The sequence below is a fragment of the Pleurodeles waltl genome, chromosome 4_1, assembly GCF_031143425.1.
Source record: "Pleurodeles waltl isolate 20211129_DDA chromosome 4_1, aPleWal1.hap1.20221129, whole genome shotgun sequence".
Taxonomy (NCBI): Eukaryota; Metazoa; Chordata; class Amphibia; order Caudata; family Salamandridae; genus Pleurodeles; species Pleurodeles waltl.
The window spans coordinates 637,453,383-637,468,576 of NC_090442.1; the positions used below are offsets into that span (position 1 = coordinate 637,453,383).

A 15,194-nucleotide genomic window follows, 5' to 3' on the forward strand; every position below is an offset into this window, starting at 1 on the left:
AAACTTGTATTGAGGGCCTTGGTCTGACACACGATCTAGTGTTAGATGCAGCCAAAGTAAACACATGATTTATTGCCATGGCAGATAAACAACAAAGGGAAAAGCAGTGACGGGTTTGTGGGAGAGGGGAATATGTAGATGACGCAGAGGTTATTTGGGGGGCCAGGGCAAGCATCAACAAATGCGGGCGTAGAAACAGCCTGCCAACGATGCACTCTGATGGAGTGTTACACTTCAAAAGAAACAACATGTATCTTTGCAGGCACACAGATACTGGCCACCGGAAACAGTACTTGGTCCAGACTCCAGGGCTGGAAGACAGAGGCACTGACCTGCAAAGAGTGACGTGGAAGCCTTCGTGGGAAGTCAGCCAATGGTAAGCATAGTGATGTAGGAGCCATGTGGGAGCCAGCCAATGGTAAGAATAGGTAAGTAAGGGGCTGATTTTAAGCCCCTTTTAAGATTGTTTTTAAATAGAAAAGATTTCAGAAGCTCGGCGCAAGCAAATATCTAATTTTGGCAAAATGAGAGTTAAGAGTCTGTCCAGTTGTGCAGCCTGTACCTAGATCTGACATTCTTCAGGTGCTCCCAAAACAATGTTCGACTTAGTTAAAGGCTTCATATCTTCCTCTGCCATTGGCTGACTGATGGTCCTGGTGATCTCCTACATAATAGTTTAGGGGTTCATCTGCTGGTTGATAAAATGCTTGATTTGGGTCATTATTTTGAGTAACCATTACAGAATACCTTCCCAAATCACAGCTTAATTAATGGAGAAGTCAACAATTGTTTGCTTGTGTTCTGTAATGCAGCACATGTTAATGCCGCAGACATACTGAGTTTGCCTGTCAGTCTCCGACATAACCCTTCTGAGGTATTATGTGGGGAGAGGCTTTGTTTTACCAGTAGCTGGTTAATCTTCTACTTGGAAAGTGGGCATTCCACATCAGCTTATGTTCAATTATTTTTTTGCAGAACTAACAAGGGAAGGTGAGGTGTTGGTAGAAAGGTTTTGTATGATTATTTTTTCCCTAAGAGTGCTCCTTTGTTTAGGTCCTTCTTCGTAGTGCCAGCTGCCTTCCGATAGAGAATGGCTGTCATTAGGACAGTGAGGGGAATGTGCGTCTGTCGGTAAAAGCAAGTTTTAGTTGAGGATTTTGATATATGTATTTGCTTTGAGGGCTGCTGTACCCATTTCCATAATATTTTATCTCCTTCCAAGATTGCTTTGTGAGGATCAGCCTGGAGTTAGTAGAATGTGATTGCCTTTTTGCATACCAGTTCCTTCACAAAAAGGTAAATTTGTCAATGCCTGCCAGCTAAGGTATGGTTTAAGCTAATGTTGGGTCGTGTTTTGTGCTATTTGTCCTCTTATTTCTGTTATGTAATGCAACAGAATATGCAGTGTGGAATGCTAGACTGGACTGTACCTCTAGACCTTCTCCCACTCGCAAATCCGGCAAACCTGTTTATCACCCATTTTGAGAGCAGTGATATATAGGACTACAACCCTCATCACGCTTCAGAAGTAGTTATGAAGCAAAGTAATGTATTGAAAATATCCTTATGATCTGCTGTGGATGACATGCTTCTGTGATGGAATTATACACCTGGCTTAATAGACAGGGTCTAAATTTGAATTTTACCACTGACAACAATCAAGGATCAGTCAGTTTTCTGGACTTAAATATCAATTAGGAAGGGATCCCATATACTAATTTTTTTGGGAAAACTTACAAAGTGAAATTATCTTCTAGAGTTGACATCCTCTGCATGCGAAGCCTCAAAGAAAATCTTTATTTGCCATTACACAAGCCTGCAGGTGCAGCAGAAAACTGCACAATGCCATGCAAGCACCTGTGCAAACCTTAGTAAACAGATGCCTCGGTTCGGAGCATGCACACAGGGACAAGTCAATCAGTCAGTTGCCTAAAGCTGGGGAGCAGTTATGATTAAAGGCATTTCAAATGTGAAAATGTATCTTTATGCCCCATTACAAGCAATACAAAATCGTTTAAATATGATAGTGCTCAAACAATATATGAACTATGACTCTAAGAATTTGGTACTGCATTACTTGCAAGACATATCATTTACTATATAACCGGGTAAAACCGAGCAAGCTGTCAGATGACTTATTTTACAACATTAGTCTCTCATCAGATGCACAGCGGAGAATGCACCAATAGTTGTCCACTACTAGAGAGAGAAATTTGTGTTAATCAGCATAAACTGGTTCGTTTTAGAACAGGTTGATATCTATAGGTTATCAAAAGAGAGTGACAAATGTTGATTCCATTCTAATAGTATAAAAAGATGGATTTATAGGCTCCATATGGTACGCCAGGCGGGGCCTCTATAAACTGGTGGATTGGAAAGCACTTATTTAGAACTGATTTAACTAATGCCATGTCCGCCGTCTTTGATGCTATCACCAGAAGTGCTGGTTATCACTGTGGTCATCATTTAAACACCAAACAAACCAGTTTCAATTTTGACATGATTGGTAGACAATGAAGAGAATAGAGACTAAGCCTAATTATATTACACTTGCCCGGTCTCAGGACTAGCCTAGATGCTATATTTATTACAAATTGTAATCTCGTGATCATTCCTTTCAGTAGACCTCACAGTAGAGTATTAGGATAGACCAGTTTTAAGTTTCATACAAATGATTTGTGCCATTCAGTGTCCAAAAACGATAAAGAACATTGTATTTGTCTCAGGCAAAATAATGCTGACTAGATCACCGTTGTTGTATGTGCTTCAAAATGTATGCATGCAACCTGCACTACTATTAGAAGCTGTGCTGATTTCAAGAAGATCAAATAAAAGAGGAGTTTAAAGGGGGTTGTCTTGTTAAGTTTCAATCCACTGTTTTTTATCCAGGTCGCCACATCTTCCAGTCATTTTTTTATTGTTGCAAAGGTCGCATAATATGGGCGATGAACATGTAACTTAAAGCACTTATTATCTCTATATGAATGATAATGCTGCCCTTTGCAGCCAATAACTGAGAGAAATATAATGTCTCTACAAATATATTGCAAAGGATTGGGGACAATCAAGAGCCACCTCATTAGGACTTGAAATGATTGAAAAGAACCAAAGAACTAAGTTTGACCCTTTGTGGGGCCAAATTATTCAAAGCACCACTCTACGGCCTCAGACCTAAGGCTTTAGGGTTGCAAAGTCCACTGTGTCAAATGGTGCTGACAGAGCCAACAAACTGATAAGCGAAATATTGTCTTCATCTGTGGTAGCGAGTACATCAAGCATTGGTACCAGTACTGTCTTGGTACTGTGATGCACTCTCAATGATGACGAACAGATATCTACCCACTGACAAGTGTACAGAAAGTCTAGAAGGCGAGAAGCAAAAATCCTCTCTTTAATTTGTAGCAACCATGGCAATCCTACAATAGGATAATAGAATATTAGTTTTGCAAGGTGTCGGTTTCAAATGATGGTGTCAATAACAGTTTCTTTAGGTTATCAGGAACTGGTGAGTATGCAGGAAGTGATTCACTGCCTTTGTGACATGTGGTGCTATAATGCTATTCTATTGGCTACTAGCCCAGGTAATGCATCACAGGTATAGTTGGTGGGTGTTATTGGTTTTATGCATTTTTCATTTTCAGTAACATCCCCTTCCTAAAGATTAAACTGATGGTCAGTATTGCAAAATGTAGACACACTAATATTAAACTAGCTGAATATCAGTGGGTTCAGCCAGAAACTGTCCTGTGCATAGGATCTCATTGATTTTTTGGCAATTTGCCATCCATTTATTTCGATGTTTTCAGTTTTATCATGATAGTTGATTGTTCCTATGTTTGTCCTAGGAGTATATTGGTCTGTAGAAGAATATTTGATAGGGGAATTTATCACCCTTAGTCCACCACATATGTCCCCCTTTTGGTTATTGCCAACCCCATGAACATTGCAAGGTCCAAGCGCTGCCCCTTGGTGTGGGAGATGTCAATGCTAAACAATGACTGCTTCAATTATGTCTTCCCCATGTTTAATATGAGGATGTGAACAGGAGGCAATCCATACTTTAAATTCACAAATAATTAATAGTCGGGAAGCTGCCAAGAGTTTTGTTGCAAATAATTCATTTAAATGTTAATGAATTCTCATGATGGACTTACACTATCAGGGCTTTCATTATTTGCATTCTAGTTAGTAAATGTTGCTTCTCTTTTTACCAGAATAATTTCATTGATGGTTTACGTGTCCTTGAAAATGTTTTGTATTTTCTAGGTTGGCCCATGTGCAGGCTGTTCCTTACAAGGGGACTGCTTCATGCCACCAACACCAGCCCCGACGTTCAATGAGTGAGTGGTGCAAACACATATCATGCTTGATTTGCACTGTTGACGTCAAGCAATAGAAATGTTTGTTTTTCTCTGCAGTACGAACCAGCCATTTAAACTTGACAAAACAACCCAGACTGGCAAAAGCATTTCATAGCACCCAGTTTACACCGGGTCGTTAACTAGAGCCGGGGCTGCAGCAAAGATCATCTGTCATGACAACTTCAGCAATTGAGTGCGGTGCATCACTGAAGCACATTAGCAAGCCTGAGAAAGAACATTTTGCAGATTTCCATGCTTAATCCTTAGTTGGTTTGCTAGCCACACTTCATAATGTATTCATATCCAGAGGAAACTCAAACCTAGACATGATCTGTAACATAACCTAGTAATTTCTGTCAAGCACGCCGTGGTTCTGTTGTGCACCCTGTCACTGCAGGTCATTTGCTGCATTATAATCAGACTTGAGTCACCGATAACCAGTAATTTAAAAGTAAAAAATGGAAGGGCGGGTACCCTATACCAGAGTACCTAGTTGCTTCTGAGAATTACCGGTACTCTCCAATCAAAAGTATTACACCGCTGATAAGAAGTGCTGGTACTCCCCCTCTCAAAATACCGGAGAGTACCTACCCACTAAAGCATTCCCGGTAACAAGGCAATCCCATTAAACTGTCTGTTTAAATGTAATTATTTTGGTAACAAAAATAAAAAATGCTTTAGAGTATGTGTCGCTTTATTCATCAAATGAAATATGCACAGCTAGCATTGTGTGCAGTCTATACCGATGAAAATACGCGTTCTTCTCTCTAACAGCGAGTTGATAGCAAAACTCCGTTTCCATTCAGAATGTTGTGTACGTTAAGGATCCATATTGAAAATGTTCGTATGACTGAGACTAAGACGTCTCGGATCAGGCACCGAGGTTTTGTGCGCCACACGATCACGCTAACACTGAGCAAATACTGGTCCCTGAGCTGCTGGCCTGCAAACTGAACAAGCTTGAGTTTCAGCTGAAATCCCGAACGTGGAATTATGACAGTTTCATTGTTGTGGGTGTCACTGTAAAGTCCTCTGGCCTGATGAAGAGTCACCTCCTTAACTGTTAAAAGGATCGAACATCAACATGTTTTCTCTGGGTGTTTATATTCATGTAACTTGCACTTTTTGACGTGGGTGAAATATAACGTGTTTAGATGACTTTTCAACTAAGATAATGTATACATCACGTGTCCATACAGTAGTGCAATACATTACATTACATTTCTCAAACAGCCTCATGAGCTTTGGTTAGTTTGTCATCTATGTGGGTTAATGCTGTGTCACTTCGCTTCGAAAATTCTACTAATTATATATAAGCGATTTAACCTGGAGAATCATCTTTATGTTGCCTTTCCAGCGCCCAGAAATCTCCTTGGTGTATTGGGTTGCGCTATTAGTTTGCATGGCGCCTTTCGGAGCCTGCGTGGCATGTCTGTCAGTGATGTGTTTGCATTTATATACGAGGAGGGGCTGGTGGTGAGGGTCGCCACTTGCCAGTTGTCCAATGTGCATTCACATTCGCCTGGTCTTCTTGCTGACCTGTGTGCCTGTGTCAGGCTTAGAACTGCATTGGTTGCAGGGTCTTAGATCATTTGCCTGTTTTTCTTCATATTGCCAATGTGCCTCGTTGTAAGGTTTTTGAGCCTTGTTCCGATTTGACTGGTTTTCTCTTGCATGTGGTTGGCAGTGTGTGATAGACCTTTGTATTTCGAGTATATGGTATTGTTATGGTTAAATGGTCTTGAGTCGTGGCAAAACTTGCATTGGTGTTTCTTTAACTTTGGTGCTGGTTGTTAATGCTTTGACCAGTTGCACATAAACCTATTTTATTCTTGCACAACTCTTGGAGGTTGCCTTGCCATTTAACTTTCCAAGTTATGATTTTCTTTTATTTGGGGGTGCCATTTTGTGGTTGGTATACAGCTTGCTTCTCTGTGTTTTGTAGTGTGTGGTTTGATTATGGTTGAACCTTGGCACAACATTTTGTGGTTTATTGCTACATCCACTAGTGGCCTTAGTGAAAGTATTATTGGTGTTGCTTGTGGGTCATATACTGTATTATGAGCGCATTGCCAGAATAGTTGTGACCGGAATGGCTTTGGCTGCCCTTCTGTTGTATGGTCACATTAGATTTACAGTGACTCTGGTGTCAGCCTTGTTGTGGGTTTGGTTGTCCCGTCCTGTGCTGCCTGGAAGTTAGTTGAGTTTTGTTACATTCATGCTTTAGCTTGGTTGTGGGTTTTAAAGTTGTGAGGAGAGTGGAATCTTGTCCTCTGTTTTTTGTCCTTCTCTCCTTGCTGTGTGCTGTACGTGCTGAATGACTGAATAAGGAAGTGGAAATCTGTGATGGAGTGCTGCATGGGATGTCATTTGGGCTTTGAGCTTCAAGATATGCATAGCTAGAAAGACAACATCTGCCCCGTTGAGGTGTAACTAAGAAACAATCTTAATATTCAGCTTCTACTTGTTAATTAGGAATAAATCTGCTGCATGAACCTTATTGTTAACCACTGAACTCACCCTAGGGCTTAGCCATATTTAACGGTTTATGTTTTAAAGGTCTAATGCATCACTAACACATTTTTAAGACATGTTCCTATTTCACATTCATTCTTTCAGTTATATGTTTAGCAATGCAACTCGATTAGAATATTTCTTTTGTGAATTAGGGTATTTATGCCTTTCAGGGACTGCAGTGCACAAATTCTGCTATTCTTGAAATATTAAGTCTGTCTTTAGTACATCCTAGTCACTTACAGCAAAGTGGAACAGATGCCCTGGAGCCATCAATGCGGCTCCTTACCTGCCCTTCAGTGGACTGTCGCATGGTGGGCTTCCCACTCAGAGCAGTCAGGGGAAAGGCTGGTTGTAATTGGGCAGGCGGTGTGCTGGTCAGGACTTCCTCCATTGACCGCCTCTACCTTTTCCCCCGATGCTGCAGTACCAGTAATGTTGGCGGTGGAAGCAGTCCCGAGTTGGTGCACGGCTCAATTCATAAGCGGGGGTTGGACCACCGCAAACTTGACCCTGGAGCAGTGCTCGCCATAGTCGTAATCCGGCCCATAGTCTATGGAGATTTATGACTCTGCGCTCCCTATACTTATGTGTGCGGAGTTCTCTGCGCCCTGTGACAATGCAGTCAGGACGGACAACTGCACACTGAAGTATGTGCATTAATACAAAACGTACTATAAAGTGCAGTTTATGAAACAGGCCCAACATGCCTTACAAAACTTGAAATGTAGAAATTGTCAAATATCTGATATGTTTCCAGAAGAAGGAGCCAATGTATGAGGTTATACTTTAAAAAATATTCCTCTGGAGCTTTCATAAAAGAATATTTCACCCTTATCATCTCAATGTTTTGCCATCTAGAAAGAATGGACTCAACTGCAAACTGCAGTTCAAAGGAAACATTTCATGTGGGGGCTATCTACACCCACGCAACCTTTTCCAGTGGGTTTAACTAAAAAAATCAAAGCACAAGTAGGAGATGAGCATATCCAAATATTGGCTGAGAAATACACAGTTTTCTTCCCTTAAAGCAAATCACAATAAAGTAAGGCTCCAAAAGACACTTCATTTTTAAAGATACATGTAGCTCAGGAGAGCTACATGACACCTGAAATGACAGAGACTCTCAATCGGGATCACGTTACTGCCACTTTGAGTCCACCCCCTTCTGGCTCTGCCTCTATTCAGGCACTTTCTGGATATTTCCAACCTCGCTCAGGATTAAGAAATAGTTTAATATTTACCCATTTGAGTGCTGCATGGCCACACTGAAAGCCCGCCTTTTGACCATCTCTGTGCGCCATGCAATACCACTCAGTACTGCTGTGGTGATTATAGATTTGTCACTATATACTCTGTATTTGAGCCGTGTCGAGTATACACTGCCCACAGCTGGAGTCTTGCTGTTGAAATGGCTCTTTGTTGTGTATGGGAGGCAAGGGATCACAGAACTCAGTAGTGGGATTTTTACTAGATCCCTCTAGTAAAGCTAGTGTAATTCTGCTCTTAATGCATCCCAGAATGTAAAACTACAGAATGTCCGAATGCCTAAATGCATTCAAATATTAAAATTAAACATTTATGCCACAGACCCCTTTTAGCAAGATGGGTACAAGCAATAACCATGGGGCAGTTGAATCATCATCTGGTCTATATAGACCAGTCGTTCACTCACCTTCTTGCCTTCTCCGTATATGAGGGGGAACTTTAAGTCGTCGTCCTCAATGGTCTTGTATGCCCTGTTTGAGGAGACAGAACATCGGGAAATAATTCAGTGACAGCTGATTTAGTGTAAAAGGTCATTTATTAGGACAGGATTGCATAAGTAACATAACCATTAACTTTTAAACGTAACCGTAACTTTAATAAAGCCCCCCCATTAACATCTCCTTGCTCATCCTTCCCCTTCAAACCCTTATCTCGTTTCCATTCCCCTAAGCACTCCCCTTTTCCTTTCATGCCCCATTTGGTTCGCGCGTACCCCCACTCAGAGCCTTCACCTGCTTGTTTATTCCCTGGAAGGGTGGCCAAGCCCGCATCTGACTCACCACCCTCCCCCATCTACTGCTCGCTCGCCCTTGCAACCTGCCCTAACTGACAATTACCCTCCCCCTTTGCTAATTGACTCTAACTTCCGTCCTTCCAATCGCTCTTCTAATTGCCGGGTGGGTGGGAGGCCAAACTAAACCGCGCGATGGGAGCGCGGAAAGAGGCCGGTCCCACCACCCCCTAACTCCTTTTATTTCCTCCCCTTAAACCCACCCCCACTTACCTTTTCCCCAATCCCTGTCCCCTTCGCCGTCACTTCCTTCCCGAACTGTCCCGCGGGAAGACTAGAGCGTTGCTCTTGCTTCCCGCGGGCCCCTCCATTCATTCCATACACACTCCGTCTTCTACTTTGGTGCAATTAATCACCACTTTCATTTTCTGCACAAAGAATACTCCACAGAGCGAGGAATATTTTTTCACTTCCGATGCAGTTTGTAGCAAACTTCCCTCTCCATAATCTAAGCAGGAACGCGTTTATAAAAAACACATTACAGAGTGAAGCAAAGAACAACATGTACTGTACTCACCTCGAAATTGAACCAGGCTTTGCTCAGGACACGCAGATAACACTGAAGTGGTAATTACCCTCTTACCAGAAACAAATAGGCGTGCGCTTTTCTGCCATTTCGCAGAAACTGTTAGAGGCCCGCGTAAGGTGTGTGTGGTCGTGCTGGGTCAGGGAAAATAACGCCATTAGCAGCAGCAAGCATTGGCAGGACGCTGTCCTGGGGGACGCGGGGAGAGGCAGGTTCAACACGGCCACGCAGCCTCTAAACTCCTCAGCAATGCTGCGATCTCCCACCACACAGGCCGTTCGTAAAATATGAATACACTTGTCACATTTTACACACAGGAGCATGAACGGCTAGAGGTCCGCAGTAATAAATTATTGACAAATATTACCATCCGGTGGCACTTCATTTTCCGTGTTTTCCAAATATGATGGTTCGTGTTAGATTCACGGCACCTTTCAAACAGCAGAAGAAGGTGCCATTAAACAAAGGATGTTTTTCCTTTCAGCCGTGAACAGGGATTTGTTTCCTTAAATTCAATGAGAATTAAGTCAGTGAGCCTCTAGAATGCAGGGGAGGGATTTATGGATGTAGGGGAGCGATTTATAGATGTAATTCATTGGGCCTCTGTGGTCTGGGGTCAAATCTTGGCCCAAGGCCTTTGTAAACCTGTGGTGGACTGACTTACGGCCTCATTCTGAGAACTGCAGTAATTTTAAAAGCATTGACAAAGACAATAGGTCTAGTGGTTTGGCCCTATTGTTTTTTTCCCAATGCTGTGCGGCATCGGTCAGAATAAAAATAAAAAAATAAAAGAAAAGAAAAAAGGGTGGAGGCCATACCATGCTGTAGAAAAGTGCATTTGCATGTGCAGTGATGCATGGGTACGCATGCGCCACCAATGAAACGGCACCTAGAAAATGACGACGGCACCATTTTTTCTTAAAATTTACTGATCAAAATGAATTTGGGAATAATAATCAAAATGTATTCGTACAAAAGCTCTTATTTTAAGGTAGAGGAGCCGGCAGCAATTTGATGTCTGGCCCTCAACAAAAAAACACGAATGATGGGGGGGTGGAGGGTGGGGCAATGAGGCAGTAGGTTAGAGGGAAGCAACAGGGAGTGGGTGGGGAATTAAAATAAAAATAAAGCCCGGCGGGGGAGAGAGCAACATAGAGTGTGGGGATGGAGGGAGTTTCTGAGAATGATGTGTGTTATTCCTGTTTTATGGGTTTAGAATGTTTGTGGGGGAGAATGTTAGCTAACATTCAAGGGCACTGATGAAATATCTGAAGTATTTTATTCAGGCATTTGAGCCTGTAGCAGGAATGTAATGTGTTGACGTAGAGGCGCTCCTACTAAAGAACCTAGCATCTCAACTACTGGATTGTGGTGATCTGTACAGTGGAGACGACTGGGCGGCGGCACCTCATCACCATTTTGACAGCCTGCTACCTCCATGGACTGTGACCACCCATCTTTGTAACTGCTATTGTCCCTTCAATCACTGCTTTGGCTGCAAGGAAGACTGGCTGTGCTCTACTGCATGGTAGAACTGACTGTACTGTGGATTATCACTTAATTTTTACTTTAAATTGAGAGATTTTATTCACTGTTACCACGGTACTCGAGCACGTGATACAATATGCACGTGCACCCGAGAGGTATCTTTTGCTCTTCCTGTGTGTGTGTCGGTATGGGATAGTATTCAGAGGCATTTTACGCGCCAACTAAAGCATGTGTTGTGTGGGCACTAAAATCCAGTCACAGGCCATGCAAAGTTTGAGGAGTTTCAATTTGAAAATAGGCAGTGTGCTGGTCAAAGCACGAGGAGTCTCTGCTTCCAAGCAGCACGTGCTTTGTACAAATCACGAGGAGTCTCTGCTTCCAAGCGGCACGTGCTTCGTACAAAGCGCGAGGGGTCTCTGCTCCCACAGCATGCATAGAGTTCAAAGCTCAAGGAGTTTCTGATTCAAAGCAGGTCATGCACTGTGTGCGCATTGTAATCTGGTTGTGATCTGCCAAACCTTTGGCATCTCATCGTTTATCTTGAGGATTCTGCACCACCCATTGCTGTCCATACAGCCATGTACGCTGCCTCATTTCTGTGTGTGTTTGAATCATTTGACAGAGTCTGAATCCGGCTCATCTCTGCCATATGACTTCCTGGAACTGGAAAGAACTGGACCACTTTCGTCCCTCCTGGATCTGCAACTGCCTTTTCTCCGCATTTGACGTACTTGCAAGAACCTCATTCATTGGGAGAAGAAACAGAGTGGTGGTTTGCTCTGTTTGTTTTACTTGTTATTTTCATTTTTATTAATTTTCTTTGTTGTTTTCAACTTCATTGCTGTACAAGTGTAGTTCATTTTACTAACTATGTTTTTCAGGGTGTCAGTACGCAGACATTGTACATCCTCTGTTACTTCTCCCGTCAAAGGGGAGCCTCCCATTATATGGTGCAAATGGAAGAAAACCGTTGCAAATTATGCCAAAGTGTGTTGCTCCAACCTTACTCCTGAGAGAAAAACCTCTCTTCTTATGCATTCCTTAGGCTGTGAAGATCAAGAAATATTTGAGAGTTCACCTGATTTGGAAGACGCCAATGAAGAAGAATATTTTAATGAGCTTGACACAAGTATAAAGAAGTTAGATTTGCATTTTCTACCTAAGGTTAGTACAGAGAGGTACCACTTTGGTACGATAAAGCAAAGATCTGATGAGTGTTGGAGTATATAACTAACCAGAGGAAATTAGCTTTGACTTGTAAACTCGGAGCTACTTTAGAGGAATGATGTTCTTGTTGTTGTTGTTGATGTTCTTGTTGTTATGATAAAGTGAGATAAGAACTATGGTTAAAGAATGAGCCAATGTTAAATGGAGCTATTTCCAGAGCTAAACATGTGGAGTATTCCTTAGCTTGTGTAGAACAACTGGTAAAGAACAAGAAAATTGATGTTTTTAAAGTGAGGAAGACAGCAGAAGCAAGACATATCAACTTAATCAAGCAAAATTTAAAGTGGTATGTTATAGATGTGGTAATCCTAGACATGTTGCCTCCTTTAAAACGTGTCCAGTCTTAAATGCTTTGTGCAAACTGTGTTCCAAGAAAGGGCATTGTTCTAAATGTTGTCATTCACTGAAAAGTTTTACTAAGGTTAATGCAATTTCCTGTAAGCCTGTTGAAGTTGTGGAAGATGGTATCTCGTCTGCATTTACTGATGGAGGGAGGAATATACCCTAAAGATATCTCCATTGATGGGCTATCTATGGAAACTCTTGTAGACTCAGGAGAATGGCTCACTTTGATGTCCAATGAGGTGTTTGACAAAGAACTGTGTAATAAGGTATCTCAGAAAGATCTCGATGTCATACCTGGTGGATATACTAGACACACCATAGAATTAAAGTTTTTTTTTAGGCAGAGATTAAATTTCAAAGCAGCAAGTTTCATGGTAAAGTATAAGTTCCTGTCATGGGGGACAGTGTATTGAATAGGCTTCATCAGAGGGATCATAACATTCTGTTAGATGACAATGCCTCACCACCAGTTAGACTGAGGAAAGATATATTAAGGAAGTGCAGAAAAGTGGTATAAATAATTTGAATATTGTCAAGACTAAAAGTGATACAAGGCTCAATAAAGAATTCCTGGAAGTGTGTGAAAAAAATTAGGGTGTCTGAAGGGATATGTACATCAGATAAGACTCGAAGAGGTCAGCATGCAAGGTCAGAACCTTGCCCATTTCGCTGGAGAATTTGGTATAGATGGAAATGAACAGATTGTGTGAAGTGCAAAGTAACAGAACCAGTCGAAAGTTTAGAATGAGTTTCTTCTATTGCTGTTGATCATTAACAATCAGGTGATATCAGACTGTGTGCGGATCTAAAAACTTTATTTAATGTGCGGTGATGGATCATTTTCCTTTGCCGAATATTACCAAGACGGTGCTCGATTATTCACCACCCTTAATCTCACAGCTGTGTACCACCAGGTCAGACAGACTACATCCTGATTCTAGAGATCTTACCATATTCATAACTCCTTTTGGGATATTTAGTTCTGTGATTATGCTATTTGGCTTTGTGTCCGCAGTGACTGTGTTTCAGAGGGTCATGTTAGAATAGTTTGGCAGTATGGAGGGGTGAAGTGCTTTCAGGATGATATTTTGATATATGGAGAGACTATACATGTACATGACTCAAGTGTGAGAAAAGTTTAGGATGTTCTTAAGAAGAGTGCATTAACTCTGAAACTTAGTAAGTGCAAGTTTGGTAGAGAAGAGATTGAGTATTTGAGTATTTGGGACACAGTATTATTCAAGAAGATATTGCTCTGGGAAATAAATTGGTTTCCAACATTTTGGGTCAACGCAGTCCTGCCAAGAAAGTGTTAGTGTCCTTTTAGGGGATGGTAGCATTACCATGGTATTTGAGAATGTGATGCAATATGCAAGTGCGCCCGGGAGGTATCTTTTGCTTTTCCAGTGTGCGTGTTGGCATGGAATATTATTCAGAGGCCTTGTACGCACCAACTAAAGCATGTGTTGTGTGTGCACTAAAATCCAGTCACGAGCCATGCAAAGTGCGAGGAGTTTCAATTTCAAAATAAGCAGTGGGCCGGTCAAATCACGATGAATATCTGCTTCCAAGCATCATGTGCTTGGTTCAAAGTGTGAGGGGTTTCTGCTTCCAAATAGCATGCATGGAGTTCAGGCCAAGTTTGTCCCTAGTTTTGCCACAAAGACGAGTAATATGAAACAGTTACTTAAAAAAGGGAAGGGATTTATGTTGAGTGGCGTGTAAGCAAGAGTTTGTTGTTGCCAAGGAAAGTATTGCCAGTGCAGATAACTTGCAGTGCTTTGATCCTTCTAGGTATTGTTTTGTTATGACTGATGCCATGGTGGTTTGTTGGGTTGCAGGAATATTTTGTTTCAATATTTGTTATGTTCCTGTTGCCCACAACTAAGTGGCAGACTGTCTCTCTAGACTCAGTTATGTTGTGGAGGAACAATAAGGTGAACAAGAAGCCTCCATAGAGGTTTGTAGTGTAACTGAAGGAGCCATTTCGCAAGAAGAATGGTTCAATGCCAATGAGAATTATTCTGTGCTACAGAAAGTGAATATGGCGATGCATGATGGATGAAGTTAAGAGTTCCATAAAAATTCTGGATTGAATGCGCATTGGAAAGTATGACATGCAGTTGTGTAGCAAAGTGGAGTTATTTTTCATAATATGAGATTGGTGGTGCTGTTGGTGCTTGGAGAAAGAATTATGAGGCTTGGGCATGAAGGACATCAGGGTATGAGTTAAGCAAAAGTGAGAAGAAGATTGACTTAATGGTGGCCTGGAAATACAGATTGAGAGGTTGATAAGAGAATGTCTGCATTGTGTGAGGAATGATAAGGTATACAAGGTCAGGAGTCCTCAAATGGCATGCAGGGATGTGCTTAGTAGACCCCGGAAATTAATCTCAGTGGCTATTGTTGGACTGCTGCATGGTAGAGGGACCAGTAATTATCTCCTGGTTCTTGTAGACCAGTTTTCTTACTGTGCTGAGATTAGAGTTGTGGGTGCCATTGAAGCCAAGAAAGTTACTGACTCTCTGAATGAAATGTTTACTAGAGATGGATTACCTGATGGCATTCTCACCGACAATGGGCCACAATTTGTGTCACAGAAGATGGAAGATTTTCTAAGGGTTAAGAGAGTAAAGCATAGGAGATGTTCCTTATATTATCCTGAGGGGAACAG

At 41.8% G+C, this 15,194-nt stretch overlaps 1 protein-coding gene across 1 annotated transcript in view; it reads right to left on the reverse strand.

Moving 5' to 3' along the window:
• Positions 1 to 15,194, reverse strand: part of PPM1H (protein phosphatase, Mg2+/Mn2+ dependent 1H) — a 726,537-nt gene that overhangs the window by 88,219 nt on the left and 623,124 nt on the right. Inside the window, exon 7 of the mRNA XM_069229078.1 lies at positions 8,551 to 8,614. Within this exon, the coding sequence (XP_069085179.1) occupies positions 8,551 to 8,614 (64 nt within the window). The remainder of the gene's footprint in view (positions 1 to 8,550; positions 8,615 to 15,194) is intronic.